This window comes from Drosophila willistoni (genome assembly GCF_018902025.1).
Source record: "Drosophila willistoni isolate 14030-0811.24 chromosome 2L unlocalized genomic scaffold, UCI_dwil_1.1 Seg196, whole genome shotgun sequence".
NCBI lineage: Eukaryota > Metazoa > Arthropoda > Insecta > Diptera > Drosophilidae > Drosophila > Drosophila willistoni.
The window spans coordinates 9222827-9241054 of NW_025814048.1; the positions used below are offsets into that span (position 1 = coordinate 9222827).

The 18228-nt window shown below is 34.5% G+C and overlaps 4 protein-coding genes across 4 annotated transcripts; 3 read left to right on the forward strand and 1 right to left on the reverse strand.

Moving 5' to 3' along the window:
- Nucleotides 1-6373: 6373 nt before the first annotated feature.
- Nucleotides 6374-6936, forward strand: LOC6640366 (ubiquitin-conjugating enzyme E2 N). The gene has a single exon (XM_002062923.4). The coding sequence runs from the start codon at nt 6416-6418 to the stop codon at nt 6869-6871; it is 456 nt and encodes a 151-aa protein (XP_002062959.1). The 5' UTR covers nt 6374-6415; the 3' UTR covers nt 6872-6936.
- Nucleotides 6937-12608: 5672 nt separating this feature from the next.
- LOC6640575 lies at nt 12609-13183 on the reverse strand. Its single transcript, XM_002062922.3, has one exon. It carries the CDS (start codon nt 13066-13068, stop codon nt 12703-12705), a length of 366 nt encoding a protein of 121 aa, XP_002062958.1. The 5' UTR covers nt 13069-13183; the 3' UTR covers nt 12609-12702.
- Nucleotides 13184-14586: 1403 nt separating this feature from the next.
- LOC6639996 (origin recognition complex subunit 4) lies at nt 14587-16320 on the forward strand. The gene is made up of 2 exons (XM_002062920.4): nt 14587-14945; nt 15012-16320. Exons 1-2 carry the CDS (start codon nt 14751-14753, stop codon nt 16191-16193), a joined length of 1377 nt encoding a protein of 458 aa, XP_002062956.1. The 5' UTR covers nt 14587-14750; the 3' UTR covers nt 16194-16320.
- A 228-nt stretch (nt 16321-16548) lies between these two features.
- LOC6639995 lies at nt 16549-17462 on the forward strand. The gene is made up of 2 exons (XM_002062919.2): nt 16549-16876; nt 16930-17462. The coding sequence occupies exons 1-2, from the start codon at nt 16694-16696 to the stop codon at nt 17362-17364; spliced, it is 618 nt and encodes a 205-aa protein (XP_002062955.1). The 5' UTR covers nt 16549-16693; the 3' UTR covers nt 17365-17462.
- Nucleotides 17463-18228: the final 766 nt, after the last annotated feature.

Below are 18228 nucleotides of genomic sequence, written 5' to 3' on the forward strand. Positions count from 1 at the left end.
CCCATGCCAAAACTGTCTATGTTCAAGTCACCTCAATATTGCGCATATACTTAAAGATTGCCTTAAAAATAACTGCCTCCTCTTCATCCTTTCAAGTCCCACTCCAGAGAATACATCCCAAATACAATCCCAAAACATACCACCTATTATAATCTTAAGTAAACATTTAAATATGTAAAAATGTTAATGTACCAAGCCGAAGGCCTTAGCTGTTAGCACCTAACTTTATTATAAATAAATAAATAATACATAATTAAGTTTGAAACCAAACCAGAATATAAACAAATTATTTTTTACATTTTGAAAATTTTGACACAAATATCCTTATAATTTGTATATGAAAATAACATTTTACGTTGCAATTTAAAAAAAAATCCAGAGGGCCGTGGCTAACTTCGACCGTATCAAAGTTTGTATACCCTTGCAACGTTTTTGGTAACTCTTTCCTTACCTATAGCCATCAAAGTGGAAAAACGTTTTATCTTAGCATAGGAAATAATGATGATATTGATCAAAGTCACTGTGTTCCACCGATTGCTCTTATGGGAACTTTATGATATAGTTACCCGATCTTTATCAAATTCGGCAGAGTCGTTTATATGTGTAATTGACTACATGATATAGTTGAATCCTAGATATACAACTCCTGTTTGCGTTGACACAGACGGACGGACAGACGGACGGACATGGCTATTTGAACTCGTCTCGTCGTGCTGATCAAGAATATAAATACTTTATATGTTCGGAGATGCTTCCTTCTATGCGTTGCACACTTCTGCCCAAAATTAATATACCCTTTTTGCAAGGGTATAAAACAACAGCAAAAGACATTCAATCTTTTTGTTTAATAACGCCACAGACTTTAAAAGGACCTTATTATAAGGCTTATTATAGTAGCTGTTGGTAGAAAATAATTTGGATGTAATTTTATCCATTTTCATTTTGTATAATTTTTTTGTAAGTATAATTTTAACTTTTCCATTTTCTATATATCATTTATATTCTTTAATCACAATTGTAAGGTGGTTAATATACCAGTTAATAGATTTAAATATAAAAAGAATTTCTTCATGTATGATAATCCCAACAAGAGATAATCTGCAATTGCCTATTCATGAATAACAACTTATGAATATATGTATTCAGATTCACATTAAAGAAAGACTATTGAAAAATCATAAATCTGTTGATTTGGATTTTTTAGCAAGTTTTTTTCTCTCTTTATGTGGTTTTGTGATATTTCTTGGTATATAGATAGATAGCTGAAACAAAATGTGAACAAAAGATGCTCATTATAATGCCAATGGGATTATCTATGAGCTGTGAAATCCTTTTAGGCGTAAATTATGAAACCAAGGACCATTGTGGCCAAAGAGAAACAAGTGTTACAACAGATTGAGCAACAAAAGGACTATAATTGTTAAAGCCACACAAGGACTGACCCTCCCTATCTCACTGTGTGTGTGTATGTGTGTGTGTGTGTGGGTTTGGTCACAGGTCATAGGTCACTAATGAGAGTAGAGGAGATGGCATAACGAAAAACAAACCATAACCATAAAATTCCATCACATTGGCGGCATTCAAGCATCTGGCCATTTGATGTGGCCACCAACACAATCGTTGTTGACACTTGTTGAGATTGCATTGTACTATTCAGGTATATATATATACGTATATATAGATTTATGTTGGAAAATATTTGGGAAATTAAATCATTTGAAGTGGACAGTTTTATGGTTTTAGGGCGTGACAAACGTTACCAATGATTAGATAGGGGTTTAGATGGAATGTGAGGGATGCGGGGAGGGCGAAAGGTGGGGAAAGGGGCACAGATTTCCACATGAAAATCTAACAAAAGCCTTTGCCGACGACTGAGCAAATTGGAGGGGCAAAAAAATGAGAAAAAAATGTCAATTATGCGCAATTTGCTTAAGCAATTGACATTTTGTTGTTGGGTTTTTATTTTTTCCATTGTTGTTGTTGCTATTTTCTGATTGCACGCATACTTGCTCAAATAAATTGACAAATAGGATTTGCGTTTATTTAACTTTTTCTGTTTTTTTTTTTGCATTTCCATTTTTTCCCATTCCCAATTCCAGTTTTTACTGAGGCCTGTTTTTTTTTTTTGTTTTTTGTGGCCATTTTTTTGAATTAATAAATTGCCGTCAATTTGCCGCTAGCCATGGAAAAACTGCGTTGTAGGTTGCCCTTAACATCAGTCTCCCGCCCCTCCCAAAACCTTCATCCCCCTTCCCCAGAAGCATCTACTATCTCGTTCTGTTTTTATTTAGTATGTAACTCCCAAAAAAATAACAATCAAACAACATTCGAAATGTATATGATATTGTTTCATGTTCATGTTCTGAAATCAAATAGAATTGTAATTACAATTGTTGTATTGTTAATTGCTTTACATTCATTTTGTTGCTTTCGGTTTATTGAGGTCTTGGCTTTTGAATGAGAAACGTTTTGATTACACAATTCAATGTGATTTGATCGATTTTCATTTCCACAACTTTGATCTATTGCAGTTTGAGTCATGAGAGAGACACAGAGAGATAGAGAGAGAAAGACAGCGAGATAGAGAGAGAGAGAGACAGCGAGAAGTCATTTGATTGACGTGATGGAAGAAATCTTGTTTTAAATTAATAGATAAAGCCGCAACTAAAGCTATGTCTATAATTTTATTTACATATATTCAATCTACTCATAAATATTTACAATCGAACTAAAACATAAATGTCATTTAGCTAACAATAAGTTCTATTGGTCATAATATATATTATCTTCTTGTCTTTCTTCATAGTTATAAACTCAGTGATGGATTAGCCATATAGCAGGATTAGCAATTACTAAGGGTCCTGTGACTTAAAGGGCCCTGTGACGTCAGAGCGCTTCTGAAAAATCATTGGAAAGTAAATTGAATGTTCATTCATTAACCAAAATAAAGTGAGTTGAAAAGGTAAATAAAACAAAAATTTAATTTAAAAAAATTCTAAACGTTATTAATAAATTTTAATTTTGGGAGTCTTTAGCTTTGCCAAAAGTTAATTGATTTTCGAATATGATATCTTCTTTAAATGCTTTTCCAATTTAATTTTAAATAGAAATAAACTCTTGAAAATTATTAAGTTAGCTTTTCAAAAGAGACCACAAAAATGCCAATGAACAGCAAAAGATTCCAATAATTCATAATTTCATGAATTTCCAATTAGTCAATTTTTGAGATTTTTGAAAAATTGATGTTGTTATTTTCGAGTTAGAATGATGCCTTTTGATATGCACTTTAATCTCGAAAACTAAACTTTTCCAATTTTTACAAAAAATCGTGATGTATCATATTTCTCTCCAAAAATTGGTTTCAAAATTATCTTTTTCAAATAACCAAGTGTTTGATGCCATTTTAAAATATGCTGAATTGCTATTTTATCAATATTTAACTTTTTAGAATTGGTTATAAATTGGCCAAAATACAGTCTTAAAAGAAGTTTGGTTGACTACCAAATTTATATGTACATATATGAAAAATTAAAAAATTATCTTTCTGCATCGTATTTGACCGATTTGCTTCCATGTTCTAACTTTCACATTGGAAAGTAATCTTTTAGTTTGTATTATAGTCCCGAAAAAATATTTATATTTATTTTTTAAGTCTGTAAAAAAATAATAAACTACTTACATTTATAAAATATTCTTTTCGATTACCACTTGACCCAATAATATACAAAATTTTATTTTAAATTTAATAATAAAAAAAATGTAATATTAAAATTTTATTTATTTTATTGTATTTAATATTAAAGGTTTTCAGCATCGATTGCTTTTAAAATATTCAATTATATTATTTGCGGCTTCAGAAGTGTTTTTGGTAACTTTTATTTCTTCTTCTTATCTCCTCTTTTTTTTAGGACATGTCTCGAACCGATAACTTATAGACCGTCTGTCTGTCTAATTTTTCTTTACTATTTTGTCTTGCGTGAGAACATCTATACGTTTATAAAATTTATTTCTTGATGAATTCTATTCATTCTCTCTTAGACTCTTAACTGACTATCGTATAATTTGGGGACTATATATTTATATCTTATGCATGAAAGAGAAAGATATAGACGCTTAGCTATGTATAAGGAAAATATTTATTGACAATATTGCTGGAATTATTGTTATAATTAATTTGTTACTCACAGAAAAGTGAGGTCTATCTGTAATATCAATTTATTAACTTGCTTAATGGCCAAAAAGGAATGAATTGAAAAGTATTTTTAAATGTGTCTTCTATATACGTTTTGAAATTTATAAAAACCATTTTTGTATTATTTGTCAATAGTAAATTGCGGGAACTAAAACTTGGCATTGGACAAACTTCAGCAATTTCTTGTAATAGTGAAATTTCCTTATAACAAGAAAGCAACAGTTTATTTGAATTTCATAAACTTTGTGGATCAGTTTTACCAACTTAAACTTAAAAGTTGTTTTCAAATAGTTAAGAATGACTCTATAACAATTTCTAGACCTGGTTTTAAATCGTTCACATTCATAAAATTCTCAAAAGACAACCTGCACATTATATACTTATATATATATGCATATACATATATGATGATACTTTGAGGGCCCAATCTTTTTTCAGTTGGTTATCTATAAGATTGGGCCTTCTTTTTTCATTTGATTATCCATAAGTCTCAAAGTAAGAGGGAATAAGAGGGGCTAACTTGATTCTTCTTATTCCTAAATTGGCATTATGTGTTTATTTCATTATATTTATATTTCTTACGTTCTTGTTTGCAACAAATTTATGAGGGATATAAAATTTATGAATTACCAACTCGAACACTTTAAAGAAATCGTAGAGCTTTGTGGTCGAAAGTGTATGTGGCCAATACAAAAGCTGCGTGAGTTGCTGTGATTCGATGTTGTCGCCACCAGCAGCGACTACTGATCGGGGGGGAGGGGAACCGAGCAACTGCCATGACAATTTCATCTCTCTCTCATGATGGCGTCTTTTGAAAAACATTGAAACGGAAACGTAGATGAAACACACAAATACCTTGTCGGAACCCCCCGCTTAGCCAATACAATGGATGCCCTCCTGCCCCTCTGAGCCCATGGGCATCTTTCTAACATAGCGTGCGGTGTTGTTGCTGCGGTTGCGTGGCAGCAGCAGCAGCAACGACTACAACAACAACAACAACAGCGGCAACAACGGCAATGTCGGCGACGGCGGCAAAGTGGCCCCTATTATTATGGCTGTCGTCTTACCCGAAATTGGTTAGTAGCAACAAAAACAAACCTCACTCGGATGGCGGATGCTCTTTTGGAATGAAAGAAGTCCCCCTTCTAGCCTTCTATCCCCTACCCCATCCATTTATTCATAGCCAGATTTCTAGGCCTAAAAATATTGTATACATTTTTTGTTTTTGTGTATATTTGATTTACGACTTCCGTTGGCAATGAAAATTCACTTTGAGCTACTTCTTTTTTTTTTCTTTTAAGGTTCTCCCCCATTTTCCCCCCACCCCCGCCCACACCCATCACCGTGTTGGTCAAAGATCGGACATTTTGGGAGTGATCTCTGTGTCTCTCAGGGGTGTTCACTTTTATAGACTCATTTAAGGCGATTATTTAGCAATTTTTTCGATTATTGCAGAAGCTTTCAGCAAGAGCAACATCGGGCAACAGTCTCCAGCGCCAGTTAGTGGCGAAATTTATGGCTCAGAAAGTGAATCATTTAAGTTTAATGACTTTCAAACGTGTTTCACAACGGCTGATTGACTTGGCTTCACTTTGGCTCCAGCTCACCTCACCTCAAGTTGGTATCTTGTCTCTTGACTCACCGGCCAAGACAAGTAGCCGCCGTGATTGATAATGCGCTGATGATCGCTGATGCTGATTGAATTATGCCCATGAGTGTAATTTTTGTTTAGATCTAGTCGAAGCAGATTTTTACTACCCGAAAAACACAAAAAACAAAAAGGGAAAGAAATATCTCAAACAACAAAACAAAAATCAAAGGGGCTGCCTAAGGGTTTTTTTGGGGCTGTTTTTATTTTGGATTTCTTTTCAAGTTTTGCTTTTGTTTTTGGCGGCAAGAAATTGGCAAATTGGCTTTTGACTTTTGCCAGACGGCGGCTTAACATAAAACGTGGCCTTTTAATGATGAGCCAAGACGAATCGAGTAGGTTCTCCCCCATCCACTTTCCTATGCAGCAGAGGCGCACAATGAGGGAGAAATATGGGAATCGAAAAAGTTTCCTCCCTAATACGATAAAATTGTTGCCCGATAACTATCGAAAAGTAGAAACCTTTGACTAAAATGCCAAATAAATTTCAGAGTGCTTTATATTTTCTTATTAACTTGCTTGAAATTTAAGAAAACAACAACAAAAAAAAAACAAGCAACTTAAATGAAAAAAAAATGAGCCGTTTGCCACGTCGCATTACAATGGAGACAGAGAGGCTAATTAAGGATCCAGTGCCTGGGATAGATGCTGTGCCCGATGAGAAGAATGTACGATATTTCCATGTGATTATGGCTGGACCCGTGGATTCACCCTTTGAGGGAGGTCTTTTCGAATTGGAACTGTTTCTTCCCGAGGATTATCCAATGTCGCCGCCAAAAGTACGTTTCGTAACGAAAATATTCCATCCAAATATTGATCGTTTGGGACGCATTTGTCTGGATGTGCTCAAGGATAAATGGAGTCCAGCCTTGCAGATACGCACCGTGCTTTTGTCGATCCAGGCCTTGTTAAGTCTCCCCAATCCGGATGATCCCCTGGCCAATGATGTGGCCCAAATGTGGAAACAAAACAAAGAGGAGGCCATACGAAATGCCCGTGAATGGACCAAAAAATATGCTATGAAGGATTAAAATTTGAAAGCAAAATCTGACTTACTAGTTAATAAAATCCAAAAACGACTTATACCACAATTCAATTATATTAGTTCTGGGATCCCCCTCCTATATAGTTAGAACGACGCCACTGTTTGGCAACCGATTCAAACATGCGTGCCAAAATGCCAATGGGGTTTTAATTTGAAGTTCCAACCGGCAGCAGACGCATCAGCTGCCTTTCATATCCATCTTCATCGCCGAACTCCAACTCCAACTCCAACTCTGACTTTGACTTTATCATTTTATTTATTTAATGTTCCGACTTTTTGTATATTTTTTATGGTTTTATTTGGCTTTTCCGCTGGCTGTTCAGGTGAACCAGTCTGGCTGACTGGCTAGTGTCTTACCTGCCAAGTTAAGCAAAACTGGATTAAGTCCCTTTTTGTGTGTGTGTGTGTGTGTGCCTAATCCGGGCCATGGGCATAAGGTGAGACTGCCAGTGAGAGCAATGGGCATGTCCTGGCATAATTGCATCTAGACATGGCGCCAGTCAGTCAGCCTAATAGGATCAGTTATGCCTCTCTCATACTCATTTGCAATCCTCTCTCTCTCTCTACAGTGTCTGAGTCCTGGCGTGAAATCCGCAAAATGTTGTTTACCTTTTTGCCATTACTCTAAAGGGGTCGCTCTTGCTATCTCCCTACCTCTCTCTCTCTCTCTTTTACTCCTCATCTATGGGTAGGTGTCTATGTTTATTTGTTTTAGGCCGCACACCTTTTCTTTCTCTGCCTTTGTTTTCATTCTTTTTGCTTTCCTTTCCATTCTTTCCCTTTACTTTACGGTCAACTCCCACTAGCAACCACCAAAGCCAACAACTGTTGACTGTTGCCCGACTTGGTCAATGATTCAACAGAAAAAGAAAAAAAGACTTCTCAAAAAACTCTACAAAAACAACAAAAGTAAGATTCAAAAAAGACAACATAGAAAACAACAGAAAAAATATACGAAAAAAAAAAAAGTTCGCATCGATAGTTTCTGATGGGAAAAATTGTTTAAACAATCAAAAACTGAAAAGCTCTCTCACAGATATCAAGATGTGCCAAACAAATTGTCTTCTGCTTATACAAATACACTGAAAAAAAAATGATATCAATTAGAAACATATTTGGTTTATCTTGCGTTTTATTTGAAGAAGATGGAGACGATTTTCATCCCATAAAGTATATAAAATTAAAAGTTCAACATTTTTCCACTTTTTGTTCATAAAAACACTTAAAGAGTTTAAAAAATTCTAAAATTTATTGTTCTATAATAATATATACTTAAATCAGCTGCTAGTTATTTATAAAGTGTTTAAGTTTTTTAAGTTTAATCTCATTAATCAAAACAATTAAAAATTAATTATATTTCCAAGCAGAAAGGACGCACCTCTCTAAAGTATGCTATGGAAAATTTATGAATTTCAATATGAGAGTTATGCAATATTTAATAACTTGTTGAAAACATGGAAAACATATTCAAAAATGCTCTTTATTCTTAGTATTGTGTTTGAAAGTTTAATTAATAAAAAATCGATCATATCGATAGAGATCGTATATATTTCAGTGATGGATTTGGGGGCAACTTTTTGAGCTCATTTATCGCATTTCATTAGCCATTTGGGTAGGTATAACAAAAACCCTCTCTTCTTCGGATTGAGAACTAAAGATTAAAACATTTTGGTTTCGATCGCAACTAAGTTTAAATATAAATGAGAAGAGGTTAATTTTGGCTGTATCGACATTTATGTACGCTTGTACAATGGTCATTTATGTACCCAATATAAAATCTTTAATTACTTCAATAAATTTCATTGAATATGTTTCGTTTCTCGAATATTTTTTATCACTCCAACGTGGGAATACTACAAAGGTTCCAAAACAAGCTGCTACGTTGATTGGTAGCTGTCCCCTTCTATGTCCGGAACTCTGTTCTACACAGGGACTAACAAATCCCCTCAGTTCACAAGGAGGTCCTGAGATTCGGAGTTCACTACTTCGGCAGACTCACCAATCACCCCAACCGACTGGCAGCAGACCTGCCCAATGAAAACTTACCTCGCAGACTAAAAAGATTGCATCCTCTGGATTTGCCTTTCAGGCCTGATCCTGACTCGTAGGGCTAGTCTCCTTGGTCTCAGAGGATAAACGATTAAAGACCCACCCGATGAACCCTCCTGCGGCTTTTCTTTTTTAGTATACTTTTGTTAATGCCATGTTTTATATGTTTTTCAACGAATTTAATCATTGTCCAAGTCTGGATAGATTTTAAATATATTTAACAAAAAAAATATACAATAATTTTTTTACTATTCGAAATTTTTCACTAATTTGTAAGCCCAAGGTTTGTTTATTTTTCAACATTATAAGATATTTCTTAGTAAAGTAGTTACTTTAATAGATGATTTATATGGCAGCTATATATTAATAGGGATCCGATACGCCAAATTGTTAAACTTAATATCAATTGGGCAATAAAAACGCTTAAATTGAAAGTTTCATTCCAGTCGTTCTTTTATAATACTAATGCTAAAGCTGATAAAGAATATATTTTATTATTTATATATACTAGATATAGAATACAATATATTCTTATATTTATATATACTTCATGGGATCAAACCCGTCTCCATCTTCTTCTAATTCTACACTCTTTAAAAAAACGTAGCCAGGATTCAAATTAAGGGGAGAGCATCCATATTTTAACTTATTTTATTCTAAAAATTACTCCTCATAAAGAAAAATAGAACATTTTTTAATGAATTAAGCTAAATGAGTTGTTTTAAACAAAAATTTAAGAAAATTTCACCTTAAATCGAATGCCCCTATGTGAGGCGGCTGCCCTTTGCTGACCATATCTGGCTACGTCCTTGCCTCTACAAGGATATATCGAAAATTGGATAGAGAAAACGACTATAAGCTAAGTTTTAATAGTTAAATGATACACTCATTAACATATATAGTATTTAGTATATATTAAGTATATACATACTTTAATACAAGTTCGAATCTTTGAAAACTGTTAAAATTTCAGATTTTTCCTTTATTCATATGAATCGAAATAAGTACTTTTGAGTAAAAAATAAAAAAGTTTTTTTAGGTGTCTCACTTAAGAGATTTTTACACATACATATATAGAACTTAAGCAACAAAATAATAGTACAACTTAGTCATTAGTATCGCAAGAAGTTAATCATTCTTTATATAAATGAATTAAATCCACCTTTTAAAAGAGCTCTGGTTTTAGATCAAACACAGAGTCAAATTTATTTTCTGCGAGTGTATTTACATATACACACAGACACAGATGTGTATGTATATCTGTCTAAATCTGGTCATCATTATTATAAATATCTTTCCTATCGATTGTAATTATATTTTGCTACCGTTTAATTGTGACCATTGCGATTTTTGTGGGCCGCTGCTTTCTGATTTTTCACACGCTACCTTTCTCTCCGCAGTAACGCCCACATCTATACCCAGTACCTATCCAAGCTCCTCTTCACTCTTCACTAATGGTCATCATCAAATATGCCAACATGGGTTAGACATGGCTATAGTATCTGGTAGGCCTCTGTGAATGCAAACATGTGGCTAATGATTCGCAAAATGCACTTCGCACTGGGCGGTTTTTTAAATTTTCCCCCTCTATATGTATTTTTTTTTTAATTTTACTGGCCCAGTTTTCGTGCAAAAATGTCTATGCATTCAACTTTAATTCGGGGAAAATTGGAAAAATGTCAGGCAATGCTGTAATTTCCACACTTGCACATTGAAAAAAATTGCTAAAGGGAAAAGTTTTTAACCCATGTCTTAATTTGCATATTGAACTTTTTTAAATATCCCCCTCTAACTGAAACTAACTATCAATTGTTATTGATTGTCAACACCTGGAAGACCTTTGGCATGGACTTTGCCATGGAAAAGCTATTCAATTAGACAACTACAAAAAGGTGGAAATGGAGAGAGTAAATGTATACAAATTTACATTTTTTTGATGGGTTCGCTTTCTTAGTTAGAAAGAAATACATTTTTATAAAAGTTTAGAAACTGAGGTTATAATTTTTAAACAGAAGATGTTTCATAATTGTGAATATTAAATATCAAGATAAATTTCTAAAAAATGTTATATTCAAAAGGATCTTACAAAGGCAATGACGTAATGCCTGGAATCCTCGTGAGTTTTTAATTCAAATCTTTGAAATAACAAAAACTAATAGTTGTTGAAAAATTTTTAAAGTTTTTTTAATTTGGTAATGAAATAACTAAGAGAAGGGTTTCTAAATGAGCTACTATCTAATATCTCTAGGATAAGACTTACATTTCTTACAGCTTCATCTGCCATGAAAGTTCTAAGAAAACTCGAAAAGTATTATTAGTTGAATGAGAGTTTAAATAATTTAGCCTTGTGGAAATCGTTTACTTAATAGAGAACAAAACTTAAGAACTTTATTAAAATCATAACAATAATACTTGTCACTGTGTTAATAAATATCGGTAATTTATTAAAAATTTACCATTCCTTCTAAAAATTATAATATTTTTTTTTATTATCAATGTTTTATGTTCAACTTGGCTGATCTTAAGAGTCACATTTTACTACAGTCAACACAATTTAAAGTTAATTTTAGGTTCTTTTTAGATAAATATATGTAACAATGCTATAAGTCAATGATCAAATAACGCTTTAGGATTATCTTCCTTAATCTATCTTTTATAGTTGAGAGGCAAAAAATTGCAATTTCAATTTTTTATTAATTTTATTAAAGTGTAGGATATAGTTGCAAACTATCAACTTAACTATATTTTACAAGCACTGCAAACTAAGGCCTTCGGCTTAGACGAAAACTACATACACTAGCCTGGGATTCGAACCCGGATCCTCGTTGTTCTGCAATTTCAATTTCATTTCAGCCTAGTTGATACCAAATTGCCTTTCCTTTCCTTAGAATTTCATGTGAGAGTATGCCCTAATTTAGGTAAATCCAGCCCTGATTCACTTGTCTCATTAACTGATTATGATGTGAATCTATTACTGACATTGATCATCACACATCATGACCAATAATGAACTGAAAAGTTTGTCATCTAACCATCTGGAGTCATCTAAAATGTTTATGCAATACGATTTCCTATAGAACTATAGCACACACACACACATACACATTTACACACGGAATATTTCATTAAACAAATGCCAAGTCATCTTTTTAAGCCAGTGTGACTTTTGGTGGAGAAGAAACAGGAGGAGGAGGAGAAGAAGGAGGAGCATGCAGAGTTAATTACCTGTGCGAACTTTTGCAACTAGTTACACGTACTTAGAACCGAAACGACGGCGCCACAGTAAACACTCGAATGTAAAGGACCAGGTTGTGTCATAGACATAATAAACCGGTTTTGATCTGTCTCTCGTCTCTGTTGCTCCTTCTCTATCTCACCTTGTTAATTATGCGCATGGTCATGGGCAAAATCTCTCGTAATGAAGTGTTGTTGGCCCATTGAGAGTTGCATTGTCAGCAGCAGACGACGACGACGACGACTACGACGACGATGATCTTTATAATTATTATTGAGGAAGAAGCTAAGCTCCCAAGGAAAAGTGTTCTCCACACCTGCCTGTCTCTCTGTCTCCCTCTCTGTCTCTGTTTCTATCTCATCGATGGCCCAGATAGTTTTCGTTTCATGACTCTTGTGACAGCTGATCTGTTTTAAGGCCCAAAAAACACTTGACCAAATGATGGTGGCAGGTGGAATTCTTTTATTTTTGCACTCAACGTTAGATGTAAGATGTTAGGAAGATACATTTATAAAAATTAGAAATTTCTTCGTTTAGCAAAAATGTAATTTTGTTGGCTTGACACTGCCGTAGACACCATTAGTTGTAGCTGGCCACTTGTAGTCATCGAAACGCTCTTGGTCAAGGGGTTCGTAAAGGGTTTCCCTAATTCTTTCGTCCACAATACTGTGGCGGAAACGCTGATTGAGACGACGTTGTGCCGCATATTTGGCAAAGTGTTTATCACCATATTGCCGACGACTTTCATGATGAATCTGATCGATGCGTATATAGTTGCTGGCCTGTTCCTTTGGATACCAGGATAATGTTCTAACCCAATGATTATGGGTCTTTTCAGCACGATCCGATTTATACCTTTGATAATTCACCTCATCTGTGGTAACGCAATCGTATGGCATTTTCGATATATATATATATATGTATGTAGGTATATATTTAAATAAAATTAAAATTGTTTTGTGTTGTTGTGAGTGTAAACAGTTTACCAACTGCCTACCAAGTTTATGTAGACATATACTTATATTTCTTGGCAATCTTTGCTAAGCAATGCTAAAATAAATTAAAAATAGATTAGATAGTCTACCATTCAATACCCAAGAACTATTGAAATAGTAACGTCCTTCTGGTAAAACCAATCTCATCCATTGCCCTACATGATGGACTGGTAGTTTTTCCAAAAATATATTGTCCTAAAAAAAAGAAAAAAATAAGTAAGAATTGTAAAGTAATTTTGTAATTACTTACATTGTAGGGGCAAGTGTGATTCATATTTGTGTAGGCACTGACACTACCAAACATCCAATTGACAATGGCATTATCACGATCTCTCATATATTTACAGCCATCGAATTTGACATGAAAGTTGTATAGGACACTACGATTTTCACGCCTTAATATACTTAATGTGACCTGTAATTGAGACAAATGAACATTAGTAATGGATAAAATATTATACTTTAACTTTATTTACTCACCGTTGCAGTTGTTATGCTAGCCGTAGGTTTTGTTGTCTTAACTGACAGATATTTGTATGTGCGATTAAAGGATTTTATATAACAATAATCAAAATCCAATATAGTTTTCTCTAGTGGAATACATCGTACATTATCAAAATTAAATGCCGAATGAATCTAAATATGGGGTTTTCGAACTAAAGACAATTAAAATCATAATACTTATGTTTAAATTCTTACCCGCAGAGGTGCCATTGACAGGCAAAAAAAGCCTAAAAATATTGGTAAAACTGTCATTATTCTGCCAAAATTCAAAGTAGACTAAATTGAGTAATCCAACAGAAAAACTGCCACCACCAAAAATCAGTTAATGCTTCATTGCCAGTGTTAATGAGTTCATATCAAACTTTTGATTTTTAATCATTAAAAAAAAAAAATCTAAATAACCATTTAGTAACTCGGCGCATGCGAGAATTACTCTATAAAGGAAAAGCCAGTATGCTGGCTAAAGTAACTGCCAGAATTCCAGAATGCTTCACAGCTTGAATCTAATTTTAAAGCTAATTCCAAGTCCCCAAAATTCATACTGAATAAAATATATTCTAACTACATTTAAGATCCAAAAAGATTTTAAAGATATTTAACATTTCTCAAACATTAAGAGATAACATTTTTTTAAAATGATAACTTTTAAAATTTGAATTTTAGTAACGTTTTTACCTCACTGATAACTTTTAAAATTCGAATTTTAGTAACTTTTTTCCAGAAGGCGCCACTGAGCAGTAAGGGGCGCCACTAAAACTGAGCATGCAGTTACTCCTTTCTTCCACACAGCGCCACTGAGCTGCAAAGGGAGCCACTCAAACTGAGCAAGCTGTTACTCATTTTCATAAGAGTTTCACTCATTAAATCGAGATAGTTATGCTCTTTGCCACGCATTAAAACGAGGTTTCGCTCTTCAAAATGAGTTCGCGCGTATTTTGGTCGGCGGCACGTCTGGACAGCGGCGGCTTGTTTACTTTTATTTGTTGTAGTAAATAATTGAAATGTTTTAAGTGATTCTTTGATTGTTTCATTGTCCAATTTGTTGATTCGGCTGCCAGTGGTGACTTAGAACAAACAAAAAGATGCCAACTGTGGATCAGGCGCAGGAGCTATCCAAAGCCCGCAGATTTCTTAAGGAGCGCCTTCAGAGGAACTACACAACCATACGAGGCTATGAGGCAGAGCGTTCCAATGTCCGGGAGTTGCTCCAGCGCACAGGTGAAGGCGAATCCAATTCGCTGCTATTGATAGGACCTCGTAATGCGGGAAAAACCACGGTGGGAAGCCAGGGATTCCTTTATATGAAGTTTGTCAATGATTAATCAAGGTTTCCATTTCACTAGCTCATCAATGCGGTGCTGGCGGATCTATTGGACAACAAATCTTTCGTGGAGAATACACTAATCGTGCATCTGGATGGAAATCTTCATACTGATGATCGCATAGCTCTTAAATCTATCACAGTGCAGATGCGTCTGGAAAATGCCGCCGATGGCAAGGTATTTGGCTCCTTTGCCGAAAATCTTGCATTTCTGCTGCAGTGCCTCAAGGCTGGCAATAAGAAATCAAAAAGTGTCGTCTTCATACTGGAGGAATTCGATTTGTTTTGCACACATCACAATCAGACGCTTCTCTACAATCTCTTCGATGTATCCCAATCGGCTCAGGCTCCCATTTGTGTGCTGGGCGTCACCTGCCGCCTGGATGTGATTGAATTGCTGGAAAAGCGTGTCAAGTCGAGATTCTCCCATAGACAAGTGTTTCTCTTTCCCAATGCGGACAAATTCGAAGACTATGTCAAGCTATGCCAAGAACTATTGTCCATACCCAGTGACAAGGCATTGAAATCAACAGCCAATCGCATTGATCGTTTGGAATTGCTCAAATCGGATGCTTTCACCTTCCAAAGGAATCACTTCCGTGGCGCTGCCTATGAGTTCGATAAGAGATTTGTGGATAATTGGAATAAGCATCATGACAAGCTAATCAAAATGCCAGCAGCCCAAAAAACTCTGCAAATGCTTTACGATTTTGATATAAGTGAAGCATTTCTCAAAAATTTCATTCTACGTCTGGTGTCCAGAGTGAAGCCAAGTGCTCCTCTCATCACTCTGGAGCAGATGTCATCGCTGGCCCAGCAATATGAATCCGATGACAAGATTGAATTACTCTGCGGACTCTCAGTACTGGAAATATGCATGATTATAGCCATTAAACATCATTCAGAGATCTATGATCGTGATCCATTTAATTTTGAGATTATATTCGCAAGATTCTCCAAATTTGCCAAAGTTTCGTCCACCATGCAGGGTGTCGAACGTTCCGTAGTACTTAAAGCCTTTGAGCATTTACGCATAAGCGAACTAATAATGCCTCTGTCCAGTAATAGCGGCCTGGGCAAGATCCAGAAAGAATTTGAAATGCACAAAATGGCCCTAACATATGGCCAAATACAACAGGCTGTCCAACGCTATCAGGCCTTACCCACTGAGGTGGCCCAATGGGCACAGAGTTCGCTTATTTAATCTAGTTTAAGCCCAATTTTAATTTCCTTAAAATTTTGTTTTATTTATATATAATTTAACATTTGTTTTTATCTACTAAATATAAAAGTTAAACGATTTCAATTGAGATCTGCTAAAATAAAGCCAAGAATTTGTATTTCATTGTTAATATTAAGATACATGTATAAAAAGTTAAACGATTTCAATTGAGATCTGCTAAAATAAAGCCAAGAATTTGTATTTCGTTATTAATATTAAGATATACAAGTCTTTTTAACTAAGTTTATATTCCATTTAAGTTACTCCAGAAACTTTTTTTGTAAGTTTTTCCATTTGTAATATATGTATTTAGGTCACTCTTGTACTTATCATCTAAGAGTCAAATTCGATCGATATTGATTTGCATTATTTTGTTTAATGCTTCCCGCATTTTTCCTATTTCTTGTATTCAGATATAGGGGTAAACATTTCCTATAAAAGTCTTTACCAATTTAACTTTTGGCAACAGAAAAAGTTTGATCATGAGACTGTTAACTATTTTGGCTTTTGTTGGGCTTGTACTGAATCTAGTCCTTGCTGATGATAGTCCAGGATTCTTTTTGAAAATAACCAAAAATGTTCCACGTTTGGGCAAACGTAGCGAGAATTTTGTTATGAAAAATATACCACGTATAGGACGTAGCAGCTTTATTGGAGGGCAGCAGGTGAGTTCAACCAACTAAGTCCTTTCTTTTAAATACATTTGAAATCCTTGCAGTCTTCTTCTGTGACTCCTCTGATGGCCTGGCTATGGGATTTGGATATAGAGCCTGTAAAACGTCGCTATCCCACATCGGATCAAATCAAAGCCTTGGAAAGGGAACTGAATGTGGTGCAACCTGTCAATTCGAATACTTTGATTGAGCTGCTCGATAAGAATGCCATACCCAGTGAGCAAGTGAAATTCGTTCACTGGAAGGACTTTGATCGTGCTCTACAATCCGATATGGATCTCTATGCCAAGGTCATTCAATTGGGACGCCGGCCCGATCAACGTTTGAAGGAAGATCTCAATCTTAATAGCTATATACCCATTTTTGGTACTAACAATGAGCAGAATGGTGACTTTATAATGTTGAATAGCAATGATCGAGATCTATATGGTAGTCGCAGTCGTTTCGATCGCAACTTTATGAAATACAATCATTTGTAGGACAGTGTAAATGTGATTTTATATACCACAAATGTCTCCTGAAAATAAATAACCACAGATTCTACATCTTCAAGTCCGGAAAAAGACACAAAGCAAATAAACCCAAAAAAAAAAACCAAATAAAGAATAAAGAAATTGCAGCTTCTTAAGTTAACACTTCTTAACGGTTTTCCTTGTCTTCAAAGCAGAAAAAAAATCGGTCAACAACCCAAGCAAAAAACAAAAAAAAAATTACTCCATTAACATTCTGAAGGCATTTCTTCAGAGTAATGCGTTCACTTAATGACTCAATCAAATTATATATACATAAATGTAATTTTTTTTTTTTTTGTTTTTTTGTTTGATAATATCATTTTAAAAGCTTAGGAAATTCCAGCCTTAAAATATGATCGCATTCCACTAATATGAACTGGTTTTCATTTTTGTTGCTTATCTGTTGTCTGATCTTAATTTTGCGACACAAATTTCTCCCGTACCAAATCATATAAATTTCACAAAACAAAACAAACAATAACAAAAAAAAACAGGAGCTGACACTTGGCGCCGAAATCATTTTTATAGAACTCTCATACCCTGTAATTATGACTCATAACAGGTTTGTTAAGTTTTCATATAACGTTAGCAGCAGTGATGAAAAGACAAGGGGCAGGATTTTCTTTAGAATTAGCTATTTATGATGAATTTTCCCGATCTGCTTCAAAAGCGTAGACAAATTGCTTTGAAAGTTAAACCTTAAAGGCTATAATTATATGACTTTGATCTTATTTAATAATTTAGTCTATTAATTTCAAGCTTAGAAGCTAAAATCCCATAGGTATTTTATACAAAGGGTTTTTCTTATATATGTAGACAAAAAATGGATAA

Excerpts from the sequence above, each read along its gene's own strand:
- LOC6640366 (XM_002062923.4), top strand. The coding sequence starts at position 6,416 with ATGAGCCGTTTGCCACGTCGCATTACAATGGAGACAGAGAGGCTAATT.
- LOC6640575 (XM_002062922.3), bottom strand. The coding sequence starts at position 13,068 with ATGCCATACGATTGCGTTACCACAGATGAGGTGAATTATCAAAGGTAT.
- LOC6639996 (XM_002062920.4), top strand. The coding sequence starts at position 14,751 with ATGCCAACTGTGGATCAGGCGCAGGAGCTATCCAAAGCCCGCAGATTT. Across the intron at positions 14,946-15,011 it reads GTAATGCGGGAAAAACCACG|CTCATCAATGCGGTGCTGGC; the intron begins GTGGGAAGCCAG and ends CCATTTCACTAG.
- LOC6639995 (XM_002062919.2), top strand. The coding sequence starts at position 16,694 with ATGAGACTGTTAACTATTTTGGCTTTTGTTGGGCTTGTACTGAATCTA. Across the intron at positions 16,877-16,929 it reads GCTTTATTGGAGGGCAGCAG|TCTTCTTCTGTGACTCCTCT; the intron begins GTGAGTTCAACC and ends AAATCCTTGCAG.